We start from the raw sequence: 25541 nt of genomic DNA, 5'->3' as shown, positions 1-25541 counted from the left end.
AATGGTGCCTGTCCATGATCAAATGTCAGTCACCGAACAAGCATCAGCTAAGCACCTACTGCATGCGGACGCTACGAACCCCCATGGGAACCTGACAACCTCACAGGCCCACGGCCTAGCCGGGTGGAACCTAATGTCGCCAAGAAGTGAAACAGACAGGCGAGGCCCAGGGGGCTTTGTCCACACCAGGCAGGGGCCGAGGCAGGCAGCTCATTCCAGGTTTATTTCACGGCATTTTGGGGGTGTGGGACGAAGACCCCCCTCCAGCCCCTAAATTGGGCCTTTTTTTCTCCCAGGTGACGGGGACCATCCTCATGGGATCCCATCGATGTCAGAGCTCTGTGCCCACCAGGTGTGGCTGGGTACACCAAGGTGAAGGGTTTGAGGGCTGCACAGGGGCCCCCAGCACTGGAAGTTTGGCCTCCTCCCTCAGACTAGATGGCTTCCCAGGGTTGGAAAGGGGCAGGTCTCCTCCCTCAGACCCACGGCTGCTCAAGGTGCTGCATCTGTGCCTCCCTCTTTGACCGGTCCCTCCGCCCTCAGACCAGCAGACACAAATTACGCCTGAAAATGGAGGAGTGGGTCTCCTTCTTTCTTAGACCCAGAGCATTTGGCAACGTCTTGGAAGCAGAAAGAATCGGCAGGGGTACCATTTCATCCCCAAAAGCATTAGACCCCAAAGGCAGAAACATTTCTAAAGGAAGATAGACACGGAAACGAAAAACCCTCCAGTCCCAAATGCGCCCGTGGCGGGATTGTTGGCAGATGAGCTGTGGTTCTTGGATCCTGGATCTAGGACCCATTTCCTAGGGTGGGGGCTTGGCGATGGTCTTGGCAGTTCCCACAAGGGTCAGGGCAGGGCAGGGGGTGGGCGCCCCATCCCGAGGCTCAGTCATCCTCCTCACTGGCGTAGATGCGGGATTCCCAGCGCTCTGCCATGGCGTTCTTGTGACGGGTCACCCGTATGGCTTCCAGGACCTGCAAAAAAGAGGCATGAATTCCCCCGACCCAGGTCCTAGCCACACCCCCAAGACATCTCCTCCAACTGCCAATTCATTAGAGAGGCTTAGAACAGGGGTAAAGTAGGATCCCCTCCTCTGTTTCAGACCCTCTGCTCCTAGTAATATGACCAAAGAATATGCTAACTCATGCTGACCTCCAGCGCAGGAAAAGTGTCTGTATTTGACTTTTTTTTTCTTTTTTTTTTTTTTTTGAGACGGAGTCTCGCTCTGTCGCCCAGGCTGGGGTGCAGTGGCCGGATCTCAGCTCACTGCAAGCTCCGCCTCCCGGGTTTACGTCATTCTCCTGCCTCAGCCTCCCGAGTAGCTGGGACTACAGGCGCCCGCCACATCGCCCAGCTAGTTTTTTTTGTATTTTTTTTAGTAGAGACGGGGTTTCACCGTGTTAGCCAGGATGGTCGCGATCTCCTGACCTGTGATCCGCCCGTCTCGGCCTCCCAAATGCTGGGATTACAGGCGTGAGCCACCGCGCCTGACCCATTTTTTTGTTTTTGAGACGGAGTCTCGCTCTGTCGCCCAGGCTGGAGTGCAGTGGCCGGATCTCAGCTCACTGCAAGCTCCACCTCCCAGGTTCACACCATTCTCCTGCATCAGCCTCCCAAGTAGCTGGGACTACAGGCACCGCCACCTCGCCCGGCTAATTTTTTGTATTTTTAGTAGAGACGGGGTTTCACCATGTTAGCCAGGATGGTCTCAATCTCCCGCCCTCATGATCCGCCCGCCTCGGCCTCCCAAAGTGCTGGGATTACAGGTGTGAGCCACTGCGCCTGGCCAGTAAATTTGGCATTTTGGATTCAGCTCAAAAAGGGGTCGGGTATGGTGGCTCATGCCTATAATCCCAGAAATTTGGTGGGCTGAGGTGGGAGGATCCCTTCAATGCAGGAATTCGAGACCAGCCTGGGCAACCTAGTGAGACTTTGTCTGTACAAAAAAATTAAAAATAAACTATCTGGGTGTGGTGGCACATTCCTATGACCCTACTTGGGAGGCTGAGGTGGGAGGATTGCTTGAGCCCAGGAGATCAAAGCTGCAGTGAGTTGGGATCACATCATAGCACTCCAGCCTGGGTGATAGAGTGACAGCCTGTCTCAAAATAAGTAAGTAAGTAAATAAATAAATAAAAATTTAAAAATGTAAAGGAACAGAAAAAGGAGGGCCACACACGTGTGCCATAAACCGACTGGGGGCTCGGCTTGAACAGTCTCAGATGCATCTCTCCCGCAAAGAAAGTGCCTTTGGCCGGGCGCAGTGGCTCACTCCTGTAATCCCAGCACTCTGGGAGGTGGAAGCGGGAGAATCACCTGAGGTCAGGAGTTCAAGACCATCCTGGCCAACATGGTGAAACCCCGTCTCTGGTGGCAGGTGCCTATAGTCCCAGCTACTTGGGAGGCTGAGGCAGGAGAATTGCTCCAACCTGAGAGGCAGAGGTCGCAGTGAGCCGAGGTCACGCCACTGCAGTCCAGCCTCGATGACACAGCAAGACTCCGTCCCTCCACCCCCCCAAAAAATTGCTTTTGTTTGGAGTCTAACCTCACAAACCTTCACCACGTGGTGGAGAGGTGGTGTGTAAACCCTCTTCTCCTAATCCATGCCCACGGCAGACATCACAAGCAGATCACAGCAAAATCCACCTCAAGCAGACACTACCAATTGAGAAGACACCCAATACGATCCCCACACCTGGAGGAAGGGGCTTCCATTGACCTCTGCGTGCAAGGTCACAGATGTGGGGGGAAAGACTTGAGTCTTCGTGCCCAGGAGCATACTCACCTCTGAGTTAATACCGTCCGAGGGGTCGATGCCAGCGTACTGCATGAAAGGAACACAAGTCAGCCCCGGCCTTTCTGCCCTGCCCCGGGCAGCGTCCACCCAGAGCTCCCGCATAGCCCTGTCCGTCACCATGTGCGGAAGAATGGAAGGCATCCCCTGCCCTCAGTGTTCTCAACACGTGTCCCACGGTCACCCAGACTCACAGCCATCCCCCTTGCTGTTCCCCTCAGTGCAGCCTCTGTCCAACATTCATGATTTTATTTATTTATTTATTTATTTATTTATTTATTTTGGGTCTGAGTCTTGCTCTGTCACCCAGCCTGGAGTGCAGTGGCACCATCTCGTCTCACTGCAGCTTCCACCTCTCGGGTGGAGCCTCCCTAGTAGCCTCCCTTTAGCCGGGCGTGGTGGCGGCGCCTGTAATCCCAGTTACATGGGGGACCAAGGCGGGAGAATCGCTTGAACCCGGGATGTACAGCTTGCAGTGAGCCGAGATCACACCACTGCACTCCAGCCTGGGTGACAGAGTGAGACTCCATCTCAAAAAAAAAAAAAAAAAAAAACCATAATATTCCTCACAGCATTAAATATTCCTCATGTCATTAAAAGTGACGTGAGGAATATTTTCTTTTTTTTTCGAGACAGAGTCTCACTGTCACCCAGGCTGGAGTGCAGTGGCACCATCTCGGCTCACCGCAAGCTCCACCTCCCAGGTTCACGCCATTCTCCTGCCTCAGCCTCCCGAGTAGCTGGGACTACAGGTGCCGCCACCTCGCCCGGCTAATTTTTTGTATTTTTAGTAGAGACGGGGTTTCGCCGTGTCAGCCAGGATGGTCTCGATCTCCTGACCTCGTGATCCACCCGCCTCGGCCTCCCAAAGTGCTGGATTACAGGCGTGAGCCACCGCGCCCGGCCAAGGAATATTTCATATCGACAGAAGGAGCTCTCATCCAAGAGGATAAACATATACGAACAATTTCGGATCTCACAATAAGGCATCGAAATTCATAAAGCAAAACCCCTAAGGCAAAGCTCTGTGACCTATAGGTCCTGGAGTCAAGCCTGGGTTCATGAGCTGCCTAACCCTGGGCATGTGAGACCACCAGGGCACTAACAGTGGGGTTCACTGGAAGCCCCGAGCCAGCGTACGACAGGCACACCCCTCCTTCTCTCCCTCTCCCTCCCTCCGTCCCTTCCTTCCTTGCTTTGTTCCTTCCCTCCTTCCCTCCCTCCCTCCTGCCTTCTCTTCCTCGTTTTTTCTTTTCTTTTCTTTTCTTTTTTTTTTTCTTTTTTTGGAGACAGAGTCTCACACTGTCACCCAGGCTGGAGTGCAGGGGCACGATCTCAGTTCGCTGCAAGCTCCGCCTCCCGGGTTCACGCCATTCTCCTGCCTCAGCCTCCCGAGTAGCTGGGACTACAGGCGCCGCCACCTCGCCCGGCTAGTTTTTTGTATTTTTTAGTAGAGACGGGGTTTCACCGTGTTAGCCAGGATGGTCTCGATCTCCTGACCTCGTGATCCGCCCGTCTCGGCCTCCCAAAGTGCTGGGATTACAGGCTTGAGCCACCGCGCCCGGCCCTCTCTCTTTCTTAGACCTAAATATCTGTGGCCAGGTGCAGCGGCTCACGCCTGTAATCCCAGCACCTTGGGAGGCCCAAGTGGGCAGGCCACTTGAGGTCAGGAGTTCGAGACCAGCCTGGCTAACATGGTGAAACCACATCTCTACTAAAAATACAAAAAAAATTAGCCAGGTGTGGTGGCGGACGCCTGTAATCCCAGCTACTCAGGAGGCTGAGGCAGGAGAATCACTTCAACCTGGGAGGCGGAGGCTGCAGTGAGCCGAGATCATGCCACTGCACTCCAGCCTGGGCGACAGAGCGAGACTCCATCTCAAAATTTAAAAAAAAAATGAAACTAATGCTGGTGATGACAAATTGCCAGTGTCCTCCTCCTGCAAGCAGAGTTGGTCCTTCGGTCTTTGATCCTGGAGATGACCTCCTGATGGGGACAAAGACCCCAGCTTATATGGCCTCTCCAAGCAAAAGCCCAGAGATAGGAGGGCACCCAGTTTATCATCTTTTACCTGACATCTGCAGGCGACTGAGGCACGGCCAGGGGTCGGGGCAGTAAGGGAGACAGTGCTTGAACCCGGGTCAGGCTTGAGTCCTGCTCGAACCTCCTGTGGCCCTAATAGGGGCTGTCTGATCTCAGCCTGGCCTCTGCAGAGACGGGTTCCAGACTCACCCACTGCTCCTTTTTTCTCTGCCCAGGAGAAGCACCGTCCACTGAATCTTCCACTGTCCACGCCAGGCTTGAGTGCAGGTGGATGGGGCTGAAGAAGGGAGACTCGGACACGGAGTAACTGCCTGTGATGCCTGTGGGGGGCAGGGAGGGCAGAACACGAGAACATTTGTCAGACTTCTGCTCGGGAGACAGAGTCTCTAGCCAGAGACAGGTGTATGGACAGACAGAGCAGATGACTAGCTGGGAAACTGACAGATTGACCGAAGTAGCCAGTCAGGAGAAGTTGGATGCACAGATGTGCTGACATGCAAGGTGAAAAATATTAAAAGTAACACAAGGGGCCGGGCGCGGTGGCTCAAGCCTGTAATCCCAGCACTTTGGGAGGCCGAGATGGGCGGATCATGAGGTCAGGAGATCGAGACCATCCTGGCTAACACGGTGAAACCCCGTCTCTACTAAAAAATACAAAAAACTAGCCGGGCGAGGTGGTGGGCGTCTGTAGTCCCAGCTACTTGGGAGGCTGAGGCAGGAGAATGGCGTGAACCCGGGAGGCGGAGCTTGCAGTGAGCTGAGATCCGGCCACTGCACTCCAGCCTGGGCGGCAGAGCGAGACTCCGTCTCAAAAAAAAAAAAAAAAAAAAAGCCGGGCGCGGTGGCTCAAGCCTGTAATCCCAGCACTTTGGGAGGCTGAGACGGGTGGATCATGATGTCAAGAGATCGAGGCCATCCTGGCTAACACGGTGAAACCCCGTCTCTACTTAAAAAATACAAAAAATTAGCCGGGCGTGGTGGCGGGTGCCTGTGGTCCCAGCTACTCGGGAGGCTGAGCCAGGAGAATCGCGTGAACCCGGGAGGCGGAGCTTGCAGTGAGCCGAGATCGCGCCACTGCACTCCAACCTGGGTGACAGAGTGAGACTCCTTCTAAAAAAAAAAAAAAAGTAACACAAGGAATATTTCATATTGACAAAAAGGTGCCATTGTCCAAGAGAATAAACATATATGAACAGGCCAGGTGTGGTGGCTCACGCTTGTAATCCCAGCACTTTGGGAGGCCAAGGCAGGGTGGATCGTCTGAGGTCAGGAGTTCGAAACCAGGCTGGCCAACATGATGAAACCCTGTCTCTACTAAAAATACAAAAACTAGCCGGGCGTGGTGGCACATGCCTGTAATCCCAGCTACTAGGGAGGTTGAGGCAGGAGAATCACTTGAACCCGGGAGGCGGAGGTTGCAGTGAGCTGAGATCACACCATTGCACTCCAACCTGGGCAACAGAGTGAGACTCCATCCGAAAACAAAACAAAGCAAACCACAAAACATACATGAACATTTATGCACCTAACAACAAGGCATCCAAATCCATAAAGCAAAAGCCCTAAGGTAAAGTTGACACTTCTCTCCAAAATCTACATTTTTTTTTTTTTTTGAGATGGAGTCTCGCTCTGTCGCCCAGGCTGGAGTGCAGTGGCGCAATCTCAGCTCACTGCAAGCTCCGCCTCCTGGGTTCATGCCATTCTCCTGCCTCAGCCTCCCGAGTAGCTGGGACTACAGGCGCCCGCCAGCTTGCCCGGCTAGGTTTTTGTATTTTTTAGTAGAGACGGGGTTTCACCATGTTGGCCAGATGGTCTCGATCTCCTGACCTCATGATCCGCCCGTCTCGGCCTCCCAAAGTGCTGGGATTACAGGCTTGAGCCACTGCGCCCGGCCCAAAATCTACATTTTTTTTTTTTTTTTTTTTTTTGAGACGGAGTCTCGCTCTGTAGCCCAGGCTGGAGTGCAGTGGCCAGGTCTCAGCTCACTGCAAGCTCCGCCTCCCGGGTTCACTCCATTCTCCTGCCTCAGCCTCCGGAGTAGCTGGGACTATAGGCGCCCGCCACCTCGCCCGGCTAGTTTTTTGTATTTTTAGTAGAGACGGGGTTTCACCATGTTAGCCAGGATGGTCTCAATCTCCTGACCTTGTGATCCGCCCGTCTCGGCCTCCCAAAGTGCTGGGATTACAGGCTTGAGCCACCGCGCCCGGCCAAAATCTACATTTTTAATAGACAGATAGACAAACCAGCAGACCCAGGGGATGAACAGTTAGGAGGCGTTGTCTCCCCAACCCCAGCCCTTCCTGACAGCCTCAAACTCCACCTCCCCACCCTCCCCTGCTCCAGCCTCTGCCGCCCTGATCCAAGCAGCCAGTCCCTGGAGCCCCTTCTCACCAGATGCCTGGGAGGAACTCCTGGAGTCCTGGTCACAGTTCTCATCTGGCGTTGGGGAGAAGACCTCTGGGAAGAGAGCATTCCTCCGCTCCTCTGCCACCTCTCGCTCCCGGCGCAGGACACTCTCCCTCTCCCTTTCCAGCAGGTCAGATGACTGGGACTTCTGCAGCCTCAAGGCCGGGGCCCCGGCCACCTCCCGGCCCCAGCCACGGGGAACTTGGGCCTGCTGGGGCTCGTCTGGGGCCCTGAACCGCAGAGGACGCAGGCGGAAGTATTCCCACCTCACGACACCCCTGTTGGCTTGCAGGGATCCCCGAGGAGGCTTCGATGGCTCCTGCTTTGTGCTCAGGGGTTTTCCGGAGGACTCTGAGAGGTGCCTGGGGGACATCGTGGCCTTCGGTGAAGCTGTAGCCTTGGCCTCCACCGTGGAGAAGCTGCTGGGCTTGCCGAATGCTCCGAAGGCCGAGAATTCTAGCTGGGGGTTCCTGGGGCTCAGGTACGGCTGGTAGGCATCAGGTGGGATACGGTTTACCTTCCTTGCTTCTGGAGCTGGGTCAGCCGCACGGGCATCTGGGGCCGGACCGAGGATGGAGTCCGAGCTGAGGGCTCTCCGGAGTCCGGGCTGGGGATCCTCTGAGACCCAGTCGGGTGTGGACGCCCGGCCCACCTGCAGGCCCTCCCGTCGGTGGTCCTCCTCGCGCTGTGTCTCCTGTACCATGTCCCGCTGCACGTAGAGGGACGGACGCCCTCTCTCCCGCCGTGGGGTTGTGATCAGGCTAACCTTGGTCAGCAGTGGCCTGGCTGGGATTTCCACCAGCTCCTGGTGGTCGGTTCCCCGCCCAAGCCCCCTCTGCTCTCGCAGGTCTGCCTCACGCTCCTGAGCCAGTCGGATCTCCCGCTCGATGGGCGTCTCCTTGGGGGTCTCCGGGGACTCCACTGGGGCCAGGGAGCCAGGGTCATCCACAACTTGGACACTGGCCCAGGTGGGCACGGCACGCACCTTGTTCTCTTCCCTGACCACCCCCTTCACCTGGGGCTTGATGGGGACTACATGCCCGTTGGCCAGGTGGGGCTTGTCGAAGGCCTTGGGGGCCTGGCTGACCCCTGGGGATGTGCCTGCGGGGGCCCCCCTGGCCGGGGAGCTATGAGGGACCTCCTTGTTCGCCTGCTCCAGACTCAGGAACTGCTGTCTCGCTGCCAGGAAGTCAATCTGCTCCCTGTCAACCGCGTTCTCCTCCAGGGGCGTGGACCGAGGTGGGCCGGGGGTCCTGGGGTCTCTGTGGTCAGGGGCGCCCTGGAGCGTGGCCACGGTGCCACTCTTCCTGACTGCCTGGCCCTGGATGACGGCCCAGCGCTCCCGCTCCAGGTCGCGTGGCCTCCTGGGGACAGTGTCCCCAGCATCCAGGTGGTACATCTTCATCTCCTCGTCCTCCTCGTCCTCCGGGTGGAGGGTCCGTGTTGAGCGTCCCTGGTGGGCATCCCTGGCGCCCAGGCGGTGAACCTTCGAACCCTCATCCTCCCCGTCCTCCGAGTGGAGTCCCCGTGGGGACGGCTGGCCAGGGTAGGCATGCACGCTGTAGGACACCCCCCGCCTCCCCACGCCCTGCTGGGCCTTGTGGTCAGTGGACCATGTCTGCGGCTCATCCTGGCCCCAGCCGCTGGCCTCGGGGCCCGTGCACACCAGATGGTATGTGTAGCTGGTGTCTCCATCCAGCACCAGGCCGGTGGCACGGTGTGTCTGCGGGATGCCCAGGATGGGGTATCTGGTCACGCGGTCCATCTTCTCCAGGGTCTTGGCCTCTACCTTCCTCCCGTGGGCTGGAGACCTCTGGGCTCACTGAGGGAGGAGAAGGAAATGATGGCCATCAAGTCAGAGCACCTGGGGAGAGGAACAGTTTCCAGTCCCCCAAAGGGCAAAGTGTCCATCAAATGGCCTTTGTGATTGGTTCAGGGGTGGGTGACACAGTCCAGCCAGTCGCACCCGCCCATTCTCTAACCTCTGTGATTGGCTCAGGGATGGGGAAGTAGCCCAGCCTGGCCAATCGGAGCATCCCACCTTCTGGCCTCTGTGATTGGTTCAAAGATGGATAAATGACTCCTCCTGACCAATCAGAGCAGCCCACCCTCTGGCCTCTGTGATTGGTTCCAAGATGGGTAAGTCACCTGCTCCAGCCAGTGAGCACATTTCACCCTCTGGCCTCTGTAATTGGTTCAGAGATGAGCACGTGACCCAGTCTAGCCAATGACATGAGACCCTGAGACTTTACACTTAATGCGGAAGATGGGATCGTCTTGCCGCTGGTCTTGTTAGGCTGATGGGATGAGACCGTGAATTGCTGGGGGCAGAAGTCCCCCCAACGGGTGCAGCTTGCTTGGGAGCAAGCCCAACACCAACAAAGCATCCTGAAAACTTTTAAGCTCCCTGATTCCGACTGTACCTGAATCTCTGAACGCCCTGTTACTACCCCAACAACTCGCATTATATGTATCTAACATTTGCAGCCCAATAAAATCAGGGTGCCCTGCCCACCTTATCTCCCAGACACACACCCCTGCCATGTGGAGTCCAGCTCAGCCTTGAGTTTTTTTTTTTTTTTTTGAGAAGGAGTCTCCCCCTGTCACCCAGCTGGAGTGCAGTGGTGCCATCCCGGCTCACTGCAACCTCCACCTTCTGGGTTCAAGTGATTCTCCTGCCTCAGCCTCCCAAGTAGCTGGGACTGAAGGCACCTGCCACTACACCTGGCTAATTTTTGTATTTTTAGTAGAGATGGGGTTTCACCATGTTGACCAGGCTGGTCTTGAACTCCTGACCTTGTGATCCGCCTGCCTCGGCCTCCTAAAGTGTTGGGATTACAGGCATGAGCCACCGCACCCAGACTTTTACAATTTTTATTTATTATTTTATTTAGAGACCGAGTTTTGCTCTTGTTGCCAGGCTGGAGTGCAGTGGCACGATCTCGGCTCACTGCAACCTCCACCTCCTGGGTTCAAGCAATGCTCCTGCCTCAGCCTCCCAAGTAGCTGGGATTACAGGCATGCGCCACCACACCCTGATAATTTTGTATTTTTAGTAGAGACAGCGTTTCTCCATGTTGGTCAGGCTAGTCTCAAACTCCCGACCTCAGGTGATCCGCCCACCTCAGCCTCCCAAAATGCTGAGATTACAGGCATGAGCCACTGTGCCGGACTGATTTTTATTTTTATTTATTTATTTTTGAGGTGATGTCTCGCTCTGTCACCCAGGCTGGAGTGCAGTGGCACGATTTCAACTCACTGCAACCTTTGCCTCCCAGTTCAACCGATTCTCCTACCTCAGCCTCCCAAGGAGCTGGGATTACAGGTGCCTGCTACCACGCCTAGCTAATTTTTGTATTTTGAGTAGAGATGAGGTCTTACCATGTTGACCAGGCTGGTCTTGAACTGCTGACCTCAGGTGATCCACCCTTCTTGGCCTCCCAAAGTGCTGGGATTACAGATGTGAACTACAGTGCCTGGCCTGATTTTTATTTATTTATTTATTTATTTATTTATTTATTTATTTTATTTATTTATTATTTTTAAAGACAGGGTCTCCCTCTGTTGCACAGGCTGGATGCAGTGGCACAATGTTGGCTCACTGCAACCTCTGCTTCCCAGGTTCAAGCAATTCTCGTGCCTCAGCCTCCTGAGTAGCTGGGATTACAGGCGCCCACCTCCACGCCTGGCTAATTTTTTGTATTTTTAGTAGACACGGGGTTTCACCATGTTGGCCAGGCTGGTCTCGAACTCCTGACCTCAGGTGATCTGCCCGTCTCGGCCTCCCAAAGTGCTGGGATGACAGGCGTGAGCCACCGCGCCTGGCCTCAGCCTTAATCTCTGAAGCCTCCCTGGGCTGTGCCATGTTTATCTGCGTCTCCTGTCCACAGACCCTTTCCACCCTGAGCTCACTCTGAGACTCCTGGTGCGGGATTTTTCTGTCTGACAATGATAGATGGTCCCTTGCTGAGGGATGTCAAATGGAGAAACTGAGGCCCAGAGAGGAGAAGGACTGACAGCAACTCCAGTTTCCCGACTCCCACATCCTGGTTCTCCACCCTGCCCTGCCCAGCTGGACACCTTGTCCCATCTGAGACACCACCCCCGCCTGGGTATTATCGCCATAAAGCCAGGATGGGCAAAGGAACGCCGTGGACCTTGTCCTGCTGGGCCCAGGTGGGGCCGTAGAGCCTGCGGGTGACACCCTGACCCAGTGCCCTCGGGCTCTCGGCCCTCTCCCAAGGGTCCAGGTTGCTGCGGGGCTCTGTTCCAGGAGCCTTCCCGAAGGTCACACACTGCTCGCACGCTTCTGTGGCTCCTGGCATCTGCAGGGCACAGTTCTCACACTGTGCTCCTGGCCTTAGCACAAAACCCCAAATTCTATGGGCACCTCCACCCGAAACCAGACCCTCCTCTCGTACCCCAAACCAGGCCCTCTTCCTCCACCCCAAACCTCGCCCTCCTCCTCCACCTGCAGCTCTCTCTGCTTCCAGGCCACCTGTTTCAGCTTCTCCACAGCTTCCTCTGCTGAAGCCCACGGACACCTCCTCCAGGAAGTAACCCAGATTGCCCCTCCCTCAGAGCCATCATCTGAGCACCTCCTTCATGTCAGGCCTTGTACGGAGCACCCATCTTAGGCATCGTCTTTTTTTGAGACGGAGTCTCACTCACTCTGCTAACCAGGCTGGAGTGCAGTGATGTGATCTCGGCTCACTGCAACCTCCACCTCCCAGGTTCAAGCAATTCTCCTGCCTCAGCCTCCTGAGTAGCTGGGACTACAGGCGCCCGCCACTGCACCTGGCTAATTTTTGTATTTTTAGTAGATACGGGTTTCACCATATTGGCCAGGTTGGTCTTGAACTCCTGACCTCAGGTGATCTGCCTGCCTCGGCCTCCCAAAGTGCAGGGACTACAGGCGTGAGTCACTACATCCAGCAGGCATCATCTTTTATAGTTGAGGAAAGGAAGGCTCACCTGAGGACACAGGGACCTCAAAAGCTTGAGCTTCTCCTGACTTAAAAAAAGCACTGTTGGCCAGGCACAGCAGCTCACGCCTGTAAACCCAGCACTTTGGGAGGCCGAGGTGGGTGGATCACCTGAGGTCAGGAGTTTGAGACTAGCCTGACCAACTTGGTGAATTTTAGTCTCTACCAAAAATACAAAAATTAGCTGGGCATGGTGGCGGGCACTGGTAATCCCAGCTACTTGGTAGGCTGAGGTGGGAGAATCACTTGAACCTGGGAGGCGGAGGTTGCAGTGAGCCGAGATTGTACCACTGCCCTCCAGCCTGGGCGACGGAGCAAGACCCTGTCTCAGAAGTAAAACAAACAAACCCCCCAAAAGCAGGACTGTTGCTCCCAGGCCCACCAAGGCTATTATTTCGATCGGTTGCCTTTATACCAACCAGCAGCATTTTTTTTTTAAGAGACAGGGCGGCCGGGCGCGGTGGCTCACACCTGTAATCCCAGCACTTTGGGAGGCCGAGACGGGCGGATCACGAGGTCAGGAGATCGAGACCATCCTGGCTAACATGGTGAAACCCCGTCTCTACTAAAAAGACAAAAAAAATTAGCCAGGCGAGGTGGCGGCGCCTGTAGTCCCAGCTACTCGGGAGGCTGAGGCAGGAGAATGGCATGAACCCGGGAGGCGGAGCTTGCAGTGAGCCAAGATCTGGCCACTGCCCTCCAGCCTGGGCGACAGAGCAAGACTCCGTCTCAAAAAAAAAAAAAAAGAGAGAGACAGGGGCTTGCTGTGTCGCCCAGGCTGGGGTACAGTGGCATAATCTTGGCTCACTGCAGCCTTGACCCCCTGGGCTCAAGCAGTCCTCCTGTGTCAACCTCCCTCATAGCTGGGACCACAGGCATGCACCACTGTGCCTGGCTCGTTTTTTAGTTTTTTGTAAAGATGGGGGTCTCACTATGTTGCCCAGGCTGGTCTGGAACTCCTGGGCTCAAGTGGCCCTCCCACCTTGGCCTCCCAAAGTTTGCTGAGATTACAGGTGTGAGCCACCGTGCCTGGCCCCTCGATGTAGTTCTAAAACGAAAAACTCAGCCCCTCTCTGAACTGGAAAGTGGCATCAAACAGCATCAAGTGGAGAGATTGTGGGGAGCTGTGTTTTAACCAACACGCAATGTGTCATGCAATCTCCCGCGCGTATCAAATGTCAGAAACGAAAATAGGGGAAACATTGAAAACCAGGCAGCATTGGTGAATAAATCCCACACAAACGGACTGGGCTTTCCTCCCAAAGCGTGACGCACAGACAGCTCCCCTGACCTGAGGCCTCCTCCCCCATGGACGCCGCCTGCTCGGCTCACTGAAGGCCTCGCCTTCTCCCACCCAAAACCGTCAGCCCAGGCCTCGCCCTCTCCTGCTGTGGTCACAGGTCAGCATCCTTCCTGCAGCCCAGAGCCTGGAATACAGCAGGCGCCTAATACCGGCTGAGCAAACACCACTCACCCCAGCTGCTCAGACACGGGGGTCAGGCTCACTGCGGAATGCAGAACGGCCCCATCATGCCTTCTGGCCCTGAAGGGCGGGGCAGGTCCATGCCCTGCACCCTGGGACTCCCCAGGCAGGGCGGGTGCAGGAATGTTTGCTGAGTGAGTGGACAGAGGTTTACACAGCGGGATTTATAACCCACATCAGACGTCAACTCCAGGAGAAAGGGAGCTGTCCGCCCAGCCTCGCGCAGGTGCTGGGTCTTCTGGTGGGGTGGGGTGGGGATGAAGGCACGGCATCCTCCGCTCATTCCTCCCCAGTGATTCACTGAAGCCAGCGGGTGGGGCCTGGGGTCCGGCTCTTGGGTTCAAGGCCACTGGGCCCACTCCCCTGCTGCCTGTGCCTCCGTGCCACCCCCCCTCCTTTTTTCTGAGACAGAGTCTTGCTCTGTCGCCCAGGCTGGAGTGCAATGGCGCGATCTCCGTTCACTGCAACCTCCGCCTCCCGGGTTCACGCCATTCTCCTGCCTCAGCCTCCCGAGTAGCTGGGACTACAGGTGCCCGCCAGCACGCCCCGCTAATTTTTGTATTTTTAGTAGAGATGGGGTTTCACCGTGTCGGCCAAAAAAACCCTGGCTCCACGGTGGCTCTCGTGGCCGGCATTCCCCGCGGGAAAGCCCTTGGGGAGTGACACTGCCCATTCGGGGGAAAAGCCCCAGGACGGAAGACGGCCCCTGCAAGGCCCCGCGGTGGTTAAGGACCTCGGCGTCCTGCGACTCCTCCTGCAACATCTTGGAACCGTTTTTGACTCCGGTTTTCGGGAGAGGGAGCTGAGACCCAGAGAGGAGAATCTGCTCATCTGAGGTCACACAGTGATGACACAGCAAGTGTCTGAAGCCAGTGTTCAGACTTTGCTCCCAATCACCTCCTCCTACAGGAAGCCCCCCGAGTTGCTCCTCCCAGCCCCACCCCGCACCCTGCTGATACCAGAATGAAACTGGGTTTATGGACCCTGGTGCCGCACCTCCCTCCTCATCAGCCAGTTGGCCTCCATCCGAGGGGCAAAGGTTCCCTTGCGGGGCCGGGACTCAGGCACAGAGGCCTTGCAGCAGGGAGGGGCGGTTTCTCTTTCCCATCCCTCAGGGTTGCAGTCATCCGTGAGTCATCTCGGCTCCTTGGGCTCCTGGGCGGAGCTCCACGGCAGACGCTGGGCTGCGTCCCTGCCGGCCGCCCGGGATTCCAGGCTAGAACCTCGCCCCCACTCAAGGACCCAGGCCAAGTCCCCAGCCCCAGCCTGAGGCTGCCTCCACCTGCACTCAGCCACCCCTCCTCCGTGTCCCCAAACCAGCCCCCGGCCCCACGGGGGGTGTTTACTGCCCAGATCCTTCCAGTCAGGGGCCCGGCAGGACGGATAAGCATCTCTCCAGAAGCTTCTGGAATTCCCAGAACCATACAGGGGCCCCTTTGACCTCTGACCATGGGGGTGCCAACTCGGCCCCTCCCTCGGAGGGTTCTGGGATTTGGGGTTCAAAAGCCCCAGCAGAGTTCAGGGACAAGGGCCTCTCCTCTCCCAGTGGGTGCCCTTGAGGCCCCAGAGCACCTGGCGGGGGGAGCAGAGGGAAGGCACCCCCGGGAGGCTCCAGGGGCGATGGCCTCTCTGGACCCCAAGTGCCCCCAGGCAGGCAGATCCCGCCCACAGACACACGACGCCCCCACGCCAAATGTGGGTCCAAGCACCTCACACAGGACCCCCGCCCGGCCTGGCCCAGGGCGCCCCCAGGCTCACCCGCCGGCTCCTGGCTCCACAGCCTGCAGCCTCAGCTCTGGGGCCTGGATGGGCACAGAGCCCTCCCAGCTCCGCCCTGCCCGCCGGGTTGCCAGGGGACAGAGGCACCACCCAGGGAAGGCAGGTGTGCCCCCTCCCCCCAGCCCCACCTGGGCTCAGGAAACAAAGTCCAGAGAAGGAGGAGGGAGAAAGACGATACCAGTCTGGGTGAGGGCGGGTACCGTGCCCGCTGCCCGCTGCCCTTCCGCCCCCAGGGCCTCCACACGGCCCCGAGGAGCCAGAACTCAGCCGAACCTCCCTTGGCTGCCCGGCCCTCCCGCCGCCTCTCAGCACCGCTCAGAGAGGGTCAGCGGGTGCCCAGGGTCACACAGCAGCTCAGCGGCGACAATGGCCTGTGTCTCCCGGAGGGTCGGAGGGGCTGAGTCCCGATCCCATCCGTGCCTTCCGGCCCAGCCCACCCCTTGGGGCAACTCCCCTAGACGGCCGCCTCCTTCCTGCATAAACCAGGCTCGGCAGACTCTGGAGGCAGATTCTCGGTGTGGTCTGGGTTCTGATCCCACCTGACCGCTCTTGGCCGTTTCCTCCTCTGGGACATGGGGGAACATCAGGTCCAGGCTCCCTCACGGCTGCTGGGGGGAATTCCCCAGACCCCATCGACATAAAAATAAAAAACTACGAGGGGGCTGGGTGCGGTGACTCACGCCTGTAATCCCAGCACTTTGGGAGGCCGAGGCGGGCGGATCACCTGAGGTCAGGAGTTCGAGACCAGCCTGGCCAACACAGAGAAACCCCGTCTCTACTAAAAATACAAAAATTAGCAGGGTGTGGTGGCGGGCGCCTGTAATCCCAGCTACTCAGGAGGCTGAGGCAGGAGAATCGCTTGAACCCAGGAAGTGGAGGTTGCAGTGAGCCGAGATCACGCCACTGCGCTCCAGCCTGGGCAATAGAGTAAGACTCCAACTCAAAAAAAAAAAAAAAAAAAAAAGAACCGCACGAGGCCATCAAAAGACGCAGGCCCCCCTGAGAGATGGGGACGCGGAGCTCTCAAGGCGCCTGTGGTCCTCCTGGATTCTTGATCAAGGCGCAGAGGCCTTGCTGGGACTGTGGGGAGCCCAGCATCTGTGGGGAAGTCAGGCCACTGGGCCTAGCGCCGTCTGTGAGGGCAGCGAACACAGCTGAGAGGACGGGGGACTCAGTTCCCCAGTCTGGGGCTCTGTCCTGACCTACCCGCTGGCCGCTTGTGGAGCTGCTCTGAACCTCAGTCTCTTCTTCCAGTAAAAAGGCCCCAGCTCTGAATCCAGCAGGGCTGCTGGATGGGGACGCTTTGTTTGTTTTGTTTTGTTTTTGAGACGGACTCTCGCTCTTGTCACCCAGGCTGGAGTGCAGTGGCCCGATCTCGGCTCACTGCAACCTCTCCTGTTCAAGCGATTCTCCTGCCTCAGCCTCAGGAGATTACAGGCACCCGCCCCCACGTGCAGCCAATTTTGTATTTTTAGTGGAGACGGGGTTTTGCCATGTTGGCCAGGCTGGTCTCGAACTCCTGGCCTCAGGTGATCCGCCCGCCTTGGCCTCCCAAAGCGCTGGGATTACAGGTGTGAGCCACCGCGCCCAGCCAGGATGGGGGTGTTTAAGGACAGATCTGGATAAACGACCCACCCCAAAGGACAGCATGTCACCTAATGCTGCTGGGTGTGTGAAAGCCCAGGGTGTGTGGCCTCCCACCGCCGCCCCCCACCACCGCCTCCCACGACCCCTTCATGTCTTTTCCTCCCTGGCTTGTAGATAGGGAAACTGAGGCACAGAACACTTAAAATCGCGCCCCAGGAATGGCCCGGGGTTAGGCTGCAATTGGAACCTGAGTTCCCTCATTCATACCCTCCACCACACTCACCACCTCATTGGGGAAAACTGAGGCCTCAACAGGGCGGAGGCTGGATCCCCCATGAGCTGGGGGCATTGTGGAGACGTCCCACACCCAGGCTGAGGCTGGCCTCCCACTCAGGGCTCCGAAGGCCTATTTTATTTTATTTGAGACAGAGTCTCGCTCTGTCGCCCAGGCTGGAGCGCAGTGGCGTGATCTCAGCTCACTGCAGCCTCCGCCTCCCGGGTTCACGCCATTCTCCTGCCTCAGCCTCCCGAGTAGCTGGGACTACGGGTGCCCGCCACCACGCCCGGCTAATTTTTGTATTCTTAGTAGAGATGGGGTTTCAATATGTGGCCAGGATGGTCTCGATCTCTTGATCTTGTGATCCGCCCACCACGGCCTCCCACAGTACTGGGATTGCAGGTGTGAGCCACCGTGCCCGGCCATGAAGGCTTATTTTACAGATGGAGAAATTGAGGCCCAGAGGAGGAGGCAGGGACTTCTCCAAGACCTCAGAGGGACACAGAGTGGGGCTGGGGTGGGGGACACCTTCCCCGGAGCACGACGCTGGTCTCTACAGACACCTCCTCCCCAGGCCTCCTGTGTCTTTCCCAGGGGCCGGCTTCTCTGCAGAGCTTGTAGGTGTCCAGGGGACCCTCTGTCATCACCCAGGGGCTGTGAGCCCAGTAAAGGAAGGAACCAAAGGACAGGACGGGGCGGCCGCAGAACCCAAGAGCTCCCCAGGAAGCCAAGCCTGCCCCCCACAGCAGCCCCTTACCGCCAGGCCTTACCTGCACAGTGGGGATTCCAACTCCTCCCACCACCACCCCCAGCGCCCAGGGGGAGCCCAGCAGGTGAGCAGGTGCAGGCAGGTGAAGCCAGCTCACCAGAACCCTGCTCAGCCTCCCCTTTATGGCTCAAAGGCCGGCAGGCCCCACCCCCTGGCCTGGTCACGCCTTCCTCGCCGGGTTGAAAGCCAAGAACTCTAGGAACTGGGGCTGTTCACGCTGTTTATTTGCTTCTCTGGGAAAATCAAGAACATCGGGGACCTCGTCACACACCAAAAGCGGAGGGGGCAGCAAGGGCACTTCAGCGAAGGCTCGCGGCTCGAGGGACTCGGGCGGACTCGAGGGAGGAGGACGGGGTCCCGTGGCTGACGCCCAGGTCACCCCTGAGAGGGCCTCTCCTCCCAGCCACCCAGGGGCAGAGCGGAGGCAGGGACCCAGGCTCCCATCCGAGGTGGCCCCTGTACCTGGAGGTGGCCTGAGCACTGGGCACCAGGCTGGAGGCCCCCGGGGGAGGGACCAAGTTGGGGCCTGGTTGTCCAAAGCCAACGCGTGAGAAGTTGTCTGTGAGAATGTGCATGACTGCACCTCTGGGGACGGGTGTAGCTGCCCCCAGGAGGGAAGCCCCTTGCCATTTCCAGTAAGAGGGGGCTGGGGGCAGGCTCACATTGGTCTGGGTGGCAAATGAGGGTCCCCTGCTCCAACCAAGAGGCTTCCTGTCCCAGGCTGTGTCCCTCTCTCCACTGCCCAGACATGCTCCAAGCCCAGCAGAGCTGGCAGGTGGGGCCTGATCTCTGGGGTGTGGTTGGGAAGACCCAGGATCCTGGCCCAGGCAGGTTGGAGAAGAGGCCGGGGCGGCCCCTGGGGTCCCCAAATTAGCACCAGGAGGAAGGAGGGCCCAGTGGGGGCGGGAGCTCGGGACAAGGAGTGGCTCACTCGGTCCCTGCCCCGTGCAGGGGACAGGTTGATGACCCCTGGTTCGCCCCCTCTAGAACACAGCCCAGGGTTTGCCGGCCCCTCCCGGGTGGGGGCATATCCCCGGTTCCCCCTCCCCCAGACTCCGCTGTCCACTGGTTGGGCCCATACAGGGCATGGGGGACACAGCAGAGGGGCCTGTCCTCCACCCAACGCTTTGAGGCCCAAAGAGGCACGGCCTCACCCCAACTGCCTGAGATTGGGGGGCCAGCGCCTTGGCTAGGGAACCCCGTGGAGCCCCACTTCCCACCCCCGGCTCCCGGGGCCCTCTCTGGCAGGGTGTCCCCTCAGAGAAAGGCACAGGCGGGAGGCCCAGAGGGTGGCAGGCTGGCCTGGGCCACGTGGAGGCCGCGGGTCCCACCCGCCAGGACCCCGGTGGGCGCGAGCCGCGTCTGTGAAGCTGCCGTGACATGGGGGGGGTCCTTGTCTCGGGATAAGCGGGTCTGTCCTGACTCTCCTACCAGGCACGAGTGCACGGCTCTGGTTTCGGGGGGAGCGTTGGGGCGTGGTGACGGGTGGGGGGCCCCCGTCCCTCTTTCCAGTCAAAGAAAACTCGGAAGGAACATGTAACAACACGCCAAGTCCTGGACCCGTGAGGCCGTGGGTGGAGGGTGGGCAGGCGCCGGGCTGGTGGGTGTCTGTGGTGTGGGGTGGGGGCCGGGGTCTCGGGGGCCGGCTCACATGATCAAGCAGCATTTGCAACGCTGCTTCTTCATGTCGAGGTCCTGGGGGTCGCTGGTGGTGGCCTCCGGCCCGGCCTGATTCTCTTCCCTGGAGCCAGCCTCTGCGGGAGGCTCGGCGGCACTGCCGTTGGGCGGCGCGGGCTCCTTGGGCTCGGCCGCGTCTTCGATGACCACCAGCTCTGCCGTGATGGTGTCTTGAAGGCCCAGCACCTTCTTGGTCTCGGCCTCATCCTCTACGTTCTGGTAACCCATGAAGATCATTGTGACCGGGGGCTCCTGGCCGGGCTGGATCCCCGGCGGGCCGGACGTGGCCTCGCCTGGCTGTGCCTGCACGCCGGTGATCTCCCGTCTGGAGGGCGTGGTCCGGGCTGCCTCCTCCACAGCGCCCCGGGTCTCTGCCGCCCCGGCTGTGGACCCTGCCTCGCTCAGCGTGACCTCGTCTGCTTTGTGGATGAGTTCGTCCACCTCAGAGGAGCTCAGGGGGTGGATCCCGTTCTCGGCGGTGCCGTCCACAGCATGGACCACTGTACAAGGAGAGACAGAGACAGTGACCTGGCTCGAGGCAGGAGGGACAGAGAGTGACCTGGCTCGAGCCAGGAGGGACAGAGAGAGTGACCTGGCTCGAGCCAGGAGGGACAGAGAGTGACCTGGCTCGAGGCAGGAGGGACAGAGAGAGTGACCTGGCTCGAGGCAGGAGGGACAGAGAGAGTGACCTGGCTCGAGGCAGGAGGGACAGAGAGAGTGACCTGGCTCGAGCCAGGAGGGACAGAGAGAGTGACCTGGCTCGAGCCAGGAGGGACAGAGAGTGACCTGGCTCGAGGCAGGAGGGACACCTGGGCAAGGCTTGTATCCTCCTCGAGGCTAAACAGGAAATCACGAACTAGATTACACCTTCAGAACTAACAATTAAAGCCCCTGCTGGCATCTGTAGATGCAGCCAAAGCGGTAAAATGAGGAAAAAAAATTTTTTTTTTTGGGACAGAGTCTCACTCTGTCGCCAGGCTGGAGTGCAGTGGTGCAATCTTGGCTCGATGCAAGCTCCACTTCCCGGGTTCAAGCGATTCTCCTACCTCAGCCTCCGAAGTAGCTGGGACTACAGGTGCCCGCCACTACGCCCGGCTAATTTTGTATTTTTAGTAGAGACAGGTTGTCTCCATGTTGGCCAGGCTGTTCTTGAACTCCTAACCTTAGGTGATCCACCCATCTCAGCCTCCCAAAGTGCTGGGATTACAGGTGTGAGCCACTGCACCCAGTCAATGACAAGGAAAATTTATAGGCACAAAAGTATTTATTAGGAATAGAAAAAGAGTGGAAAGGAATGAATTAGGATTTTTTTTTTTTTTTTTTTTTTTTGAGACGGAGTCTCACTCTGTTGCCCAGGCTGGAGTGCAGTGGCACGATCTCGGCTCACTGCAAGCTCCGCCTCCCGGGTTTACGCCATTCTCCTGCCTCAGCCTCCCGAGTAGCTGGGACTACAGGCGCCGCCACCACGCCCGGCTAGTTTTTTGTATTTTTTAGTAGAGACGGGGTTTCACCGTGTTAGCCAGGATGGTCTCGATCTCCTGACCTCGTGATCCGCCCGTCTCGGCCTCCCAAAGTGCTGGGATTACAGGCTTGAGCCACCGCGCCCGGCCTAGGATTTTTTTTTAATTTTCTGAGATGGAGTTGCCCAGGCTGGAGTGCAGTGGCGCAATCTCATCTCACCACAACCTCCACCTCCCTAGTTCAAGCAATTCTCCTGCCTCAGCCTCCTGAGTAGCTGGGATTACAGGCGTGAGCCAACATGCTTGGCTCATTTTTTGTATTTTTAGTAGAGACAGGCTGGTCTCAAACTCCTGACCTCAAGTGATCTGCCCACCTCCCCCTCCCAAAATGCTGGGATGACAGGCGTGAGCCACCGTGCCCGGCCTGTAATTCCATATCCTTTAGCCAACTAGCTCCCATGTGATCACCCTGAAAAGTAAGGATTCTTTTCCATCGTAAAGATAGCAAAAATGAAAGTTCAAAGAAGGGGCACGACTGGGCCAAGTTAACACAGCTAAACCCCTGTTCCTCCCCCGCGTCGAGGCCTGTTTCTCTTATACAAGACAGGACTACCCACCCTGGGGAACTGGAGGTTACACGTTACAGGGATTCTTTTTCTTTTTTTTTTTTTTTTCCTTTATTTGAGACGAGTGTCGTTCTGTCACCCAGGCTGGAGCGCAGTGGCACAATCTCAGCTCACTGCAACCTCCACCTCCCTAGTTCACGCAATTCTCCTGCCTCAGCCTCCTGAGTAGCTGGGCTTACAGGTGCCCGCCACCCCATCCGGCTAATTTTTTGTGTATTTTTAGTAGAGATGGGGTTTCACTATGTTGGCCAGACTGGTCTCGAACTCCTGACCTTGTGATCCACCCGCCTCGGCCTCCCAAAGTGCTGGGATTACAGGCATGAGCCACCGCGCCAACATTTTTTTTTTTTTTTTTTTTGAGACAGAGTTTTGCTCTTGTTGCCCAGGCTGGAGTGCAGTGGTGTGATCTCAGTTCACTGCAACCTCCACCTCCCAGGTTCAAGCAATCCTCCTGCCTCAGTCTCTAGGGTAGCTGGGATTACAGGTACCTGCCACTACACCCAGCTGATCCTTGTATGTTTAGTAGAGATAGGGTTTCACCATGTTGGCCAGGCTGGTCTTGAACTCCAGGCCTCAGGTGATCTGCCTGCCTTGGCCTCCCAAGGTGCTGGGATTACAGGTGTGAGCCACCGTGCCCGGCCTTTACAGGGATTCTGATTTTTTCCATCTATGGGTGTATTTGATTGACCTTAAATTAACATTTTCATTCATTTTAACTTAAGTTAAAGTTTCATTCATTTATTTTTTGTATTCTAGGAACTGCCCTAAAGGCTACGCATTTTCCTCTGAGTTCTGCTTTGGCTGTATCCTACGAGTTAGATGATGTCACTTTCAAGTGTAAATAGTTTTTAATTCCCAGTTTGACTGACTGCCATGGGAAGCCACAATTTATTTAGGAGGGTGTTTTTAAATTTCAGGGAGTAGAGGAACACAGACAGAAGATACAAACTCTGTAACAATCCTAAAACCTCCTTGGCAGCCTGGGTCGTGGTGGTCACTTTCTGACAGTGTTCCGTGCTTGAAAAGAACGTGTATTCTCCACTGGTAGCATTTTATATATATAATCACTCTTGCTAAATGTGCTTCCCAAGTCTTTCCAAATTTCCTTATCTGTGTCTGACTTGACACTTTTTCAGCTCTGTTGGACTCTCCAAGGGCCAGAGTCCAGCACCCCACGACTCCCTGCTATGATCTGATGCCAGCCCCAGCTCACAGCCCTGCAAATTCCTTCTAGAATCATGTCTGCCTGGGCCACACTGGGAGTTGGAAGGGACGCAATGGGGGGCCCCAGGGACTCGCCTCCTCCCGGCCAAGGGTCAGGGCTCCCGTTCCTGGCTACAGGTCAGAAGGAAAGTGTTCTCCACTTTCAGTTTTGAAGTCCCCAGGGAGGGGAGTCCATGCTTCAAGGCCTCTCAGTGACTTTGGGCTGGAGGCCCGGAGGGTGGGGTGTGTCTGGATCAGGCGAAACTGAATTCAGTGTCTCCCACTGGCCGCTGTCCCAAGACAGGAATCGGAGCCCTCGGCTGCCATGGAAACAGATCACCTGCCTGTGGCTAAGCAACCAGTGTCCAGCCTGGCAGGTCTGGAATCCCCAGGGGCCAGGCTGAGGAGGGTGGAGTGACCGGGAGTGAGGACCTCGTCTGGAAGACGAGGCATGGGGACTTCCCAAGGCCACACAGCTGGGGATGGCTGGAGCTGAGATGCCGCCAGGGCCACACCCCAAGGCCACCCCAGAGCTGGGCTGTGGGGGCTCCTCTGACAGCATCTGGGGCACCGCAGAGGCCAAGGTGCCTGAGAACAGAAGGCTTTGGGAATGCAAACCACAGGGAGGCCCCCGTTCACGCCACCAGGACGCCACGAGAATGGGCTACAGGCGTTGGCGAGGACGTGGAGAAACTGGACCCTTGTCTGTGACCTGTGGGAACGGGACGGTGCAGCTGCCGTGGAAAATGGCAGGTCCTCACTGAGCTCAACACAGTCACCTCAGGACCCAGACGTTCGCTCCTAGGTGTACACCCAAAGGCCTCGGAAGCAGGGGCGGAAACAAATACTTGCACACAAATTTCCTAGCATGCTACTCACAGTAGCCAAAGGGTAGCAACAGCTCAAATGTCTACAGATGGAAGAAGGTCCACTCAACCCGTGGAATAGTATTCAGCCATGAAAAGGAGCCAGCTCCAACCCAGACCACAGTGCCGATGCACCTTGGGGATGTCATGCCAGACACAGAAGGCCACGTACAGTGTGTGACCCCATTTCTTTTCTTTTTTTTTTTTTTGAGACAGAGTTTCACTCTTGTCGCCCAGGCTGGAGGGCAATGGCACGATCACGGCTCACTGCAACCTCCGCCTCCTGGGTTCAAGTGATTCTCCTGCTTCAGCCTCCCAAGTATCTGGGATTACAGGCATGTGCCACCACATCCGGCTACTTTTTGTATTTTTAGCAGAGACAGGGTTTCTCCATGTTGGCCAGGCTGGTCTCGAACTCCTGACCTCAGTTGATCCACCCACCTCGGCCTCCCAAAGTGCTGGGATTACAGACGTGAGCCACCGTACCCGGCCATGTGATCCCATTTCTATGAAATGTCGAGGACAGGCCAATCCAGAGAGATAGGAGGGGATGTGTGGGCGCCAGTGCTGGGGAGGGGACGGGGGTGATAGCTGATGGAGACGGGGCTTCTGTCCTCTCTTTTTTTTGAGACAGGATCTTGGTGTGTTGCCCAGGCTGGAGTGCAGGGGTGCCATCTCAGCTCATTGCAGTGTCCCGGGCCCAGGTGAGTCTCCCAGTAAGGTGGAATTTTATGGTCTGCGAATTATATCTCACAAAGAAAAAGAGGCTGGGTGCGGTGACTCACGCCTGTGGTCTCAGCATTTTGGGAGGCCGAGGCAGGAGGATCACTTGAGCCCAGGAGCTGGAGGCTGCAGTGAGCCGCGATGGCGTTGCAGCACTGCGGCCCGGGCGACAGAGTGAAACTCTTCCTCCAGAAAATAAATCAATAAAAAGAAAAGAGAGAGAACGAAAGAGACTGGGGTTTTGTGCGGAGCTTCCCTCCTCCTCCTGGGATCCCTGGCATCTCCCACAGCCTGTTTGCCTCTTGACCGGGAGGAGCCCTTAAAACACAGACCTCAGCACCGTCAGGACCGAACCCACCCAAGGCTTCCCAAAGCCCTCAGGACACGGCCCTGCCTGTCCCTGTCCCCCTGCCTCCAGGCAAAGCACCCTTCTCCTGCATGAGACCAGTTCCTCAACTCCCTGATCAACCTGGCTCCCCTCACCCCTGCAGCCCGGCTCCCCTCACCCCTGCAGCCCAGCTCCCCTCACCGCTGCAGCTCAGTTCCCCTCACTTCTGCAGCCTGGCTCCCCTCACCCCTACAGCTCAGTTCCCCTCACTTCTGCAGCCCGGCTCCCCTCACCCCTGCAGCTCAGTTCCCCTCGCCCCTGCAGCCCGGTTCTCCTCACCCCTGCAGCCCACCTCTCCTCACTCCTGTAGCCCGTCTCCCCTCACCCCTGCAGATGGGCCCCTCTCACCCCTGCAGCCCGATTCTCCTCATCCCTGCAGCCCATCTCCCTTTCCTCTTGCAACCCGTCTCCCTTCACCCCTGCAGACTGACTCCTCTCACCCCTGCAGCCTGTCTCCTCTCACCCCAGGA

General features: G+C 57.4%; 2 protein-coding genes across 22 annotated transcripts in view; both read right to left on the bottom strand.

Moving 5' to 3' along the window:
- Window positions 1-204: 204 nt before the first annotated feature.
- On the bottom strand, window positions 205-18223 carry MISP (mitotic spindle positioning). Of its 8 annotated transcripts, none has more exons than XM_005587322.5 (5): window positions 18130-18223; window positions 7234-9070; window positions 5032-5162; window positions 2790-2828; window positions 205-978 (listed from the first exon to the last, which is right to left on the bottom strand). In XM_005587322.5, the coding sequence occupies exons 2-5, from the start codon at window positions 9011-9013 to the stop codon at window positions 889-891; spliced, it is 2040 nt and encodes a 679-aa protein (XP_005587379.3). In that variant the 5' UTR covers window positions 9014-9070; window positions 18130-18223; the 3' UTR covers window positions 205-888. The 8 variants fall into 8 exon arrangements, with proteins under 8 accessions (XP_005587379.3, XP_005587380.3, XP_045236992.2 ...); XM_005587323.5 differs by lacking the exon at window positions 18130-18223 and adding an exon at window positions 15475-15513; XM_045381057.3 differs by lacking the exon at window positions 18130-18223 and adding an exon at window positions 14713-14865.
- A 108-nt stretch (window positions 18224-18331) lies between these two features.
- Window positions 18332-25541, bottom strand: part of PALM (paralemmin) — a 40482-nt gene continuing 33272 nt past the window's right edge. For all 14 annotated transcript variants that reach the window (XM_045381059.2, XM_074025118.1, XM_065535156.1 and 11 more), the window contains one exon: window positions 18332-20305. In XM_045381059.2, the coding sequence (XP_045236994.1) occupies window positions 19776-20305 (530 nt within the window). In that variant the 3' untranslated portion in view covers window positions 18332-19775. The remainder of the gene's footprint in view (window positions 20306-25541) is intronic.

This window comes from Macaca fascicularis, chromosome 19 (genome assembly GCF_037993035.2).
Source record: "Macaca fascicularis isolate 582-1 chromosome 19, T2T-MFA8v1.1".
NCBI classification, from domain to species: Eukaryota; Metazoa; Chordata; class Mammalia; order Primates; family Cercopithecidae; genus Macaca; species Macaca fascicularis.
This window is presented reverse-complemented; position numbering and strand designations above follow the sequence as displayed.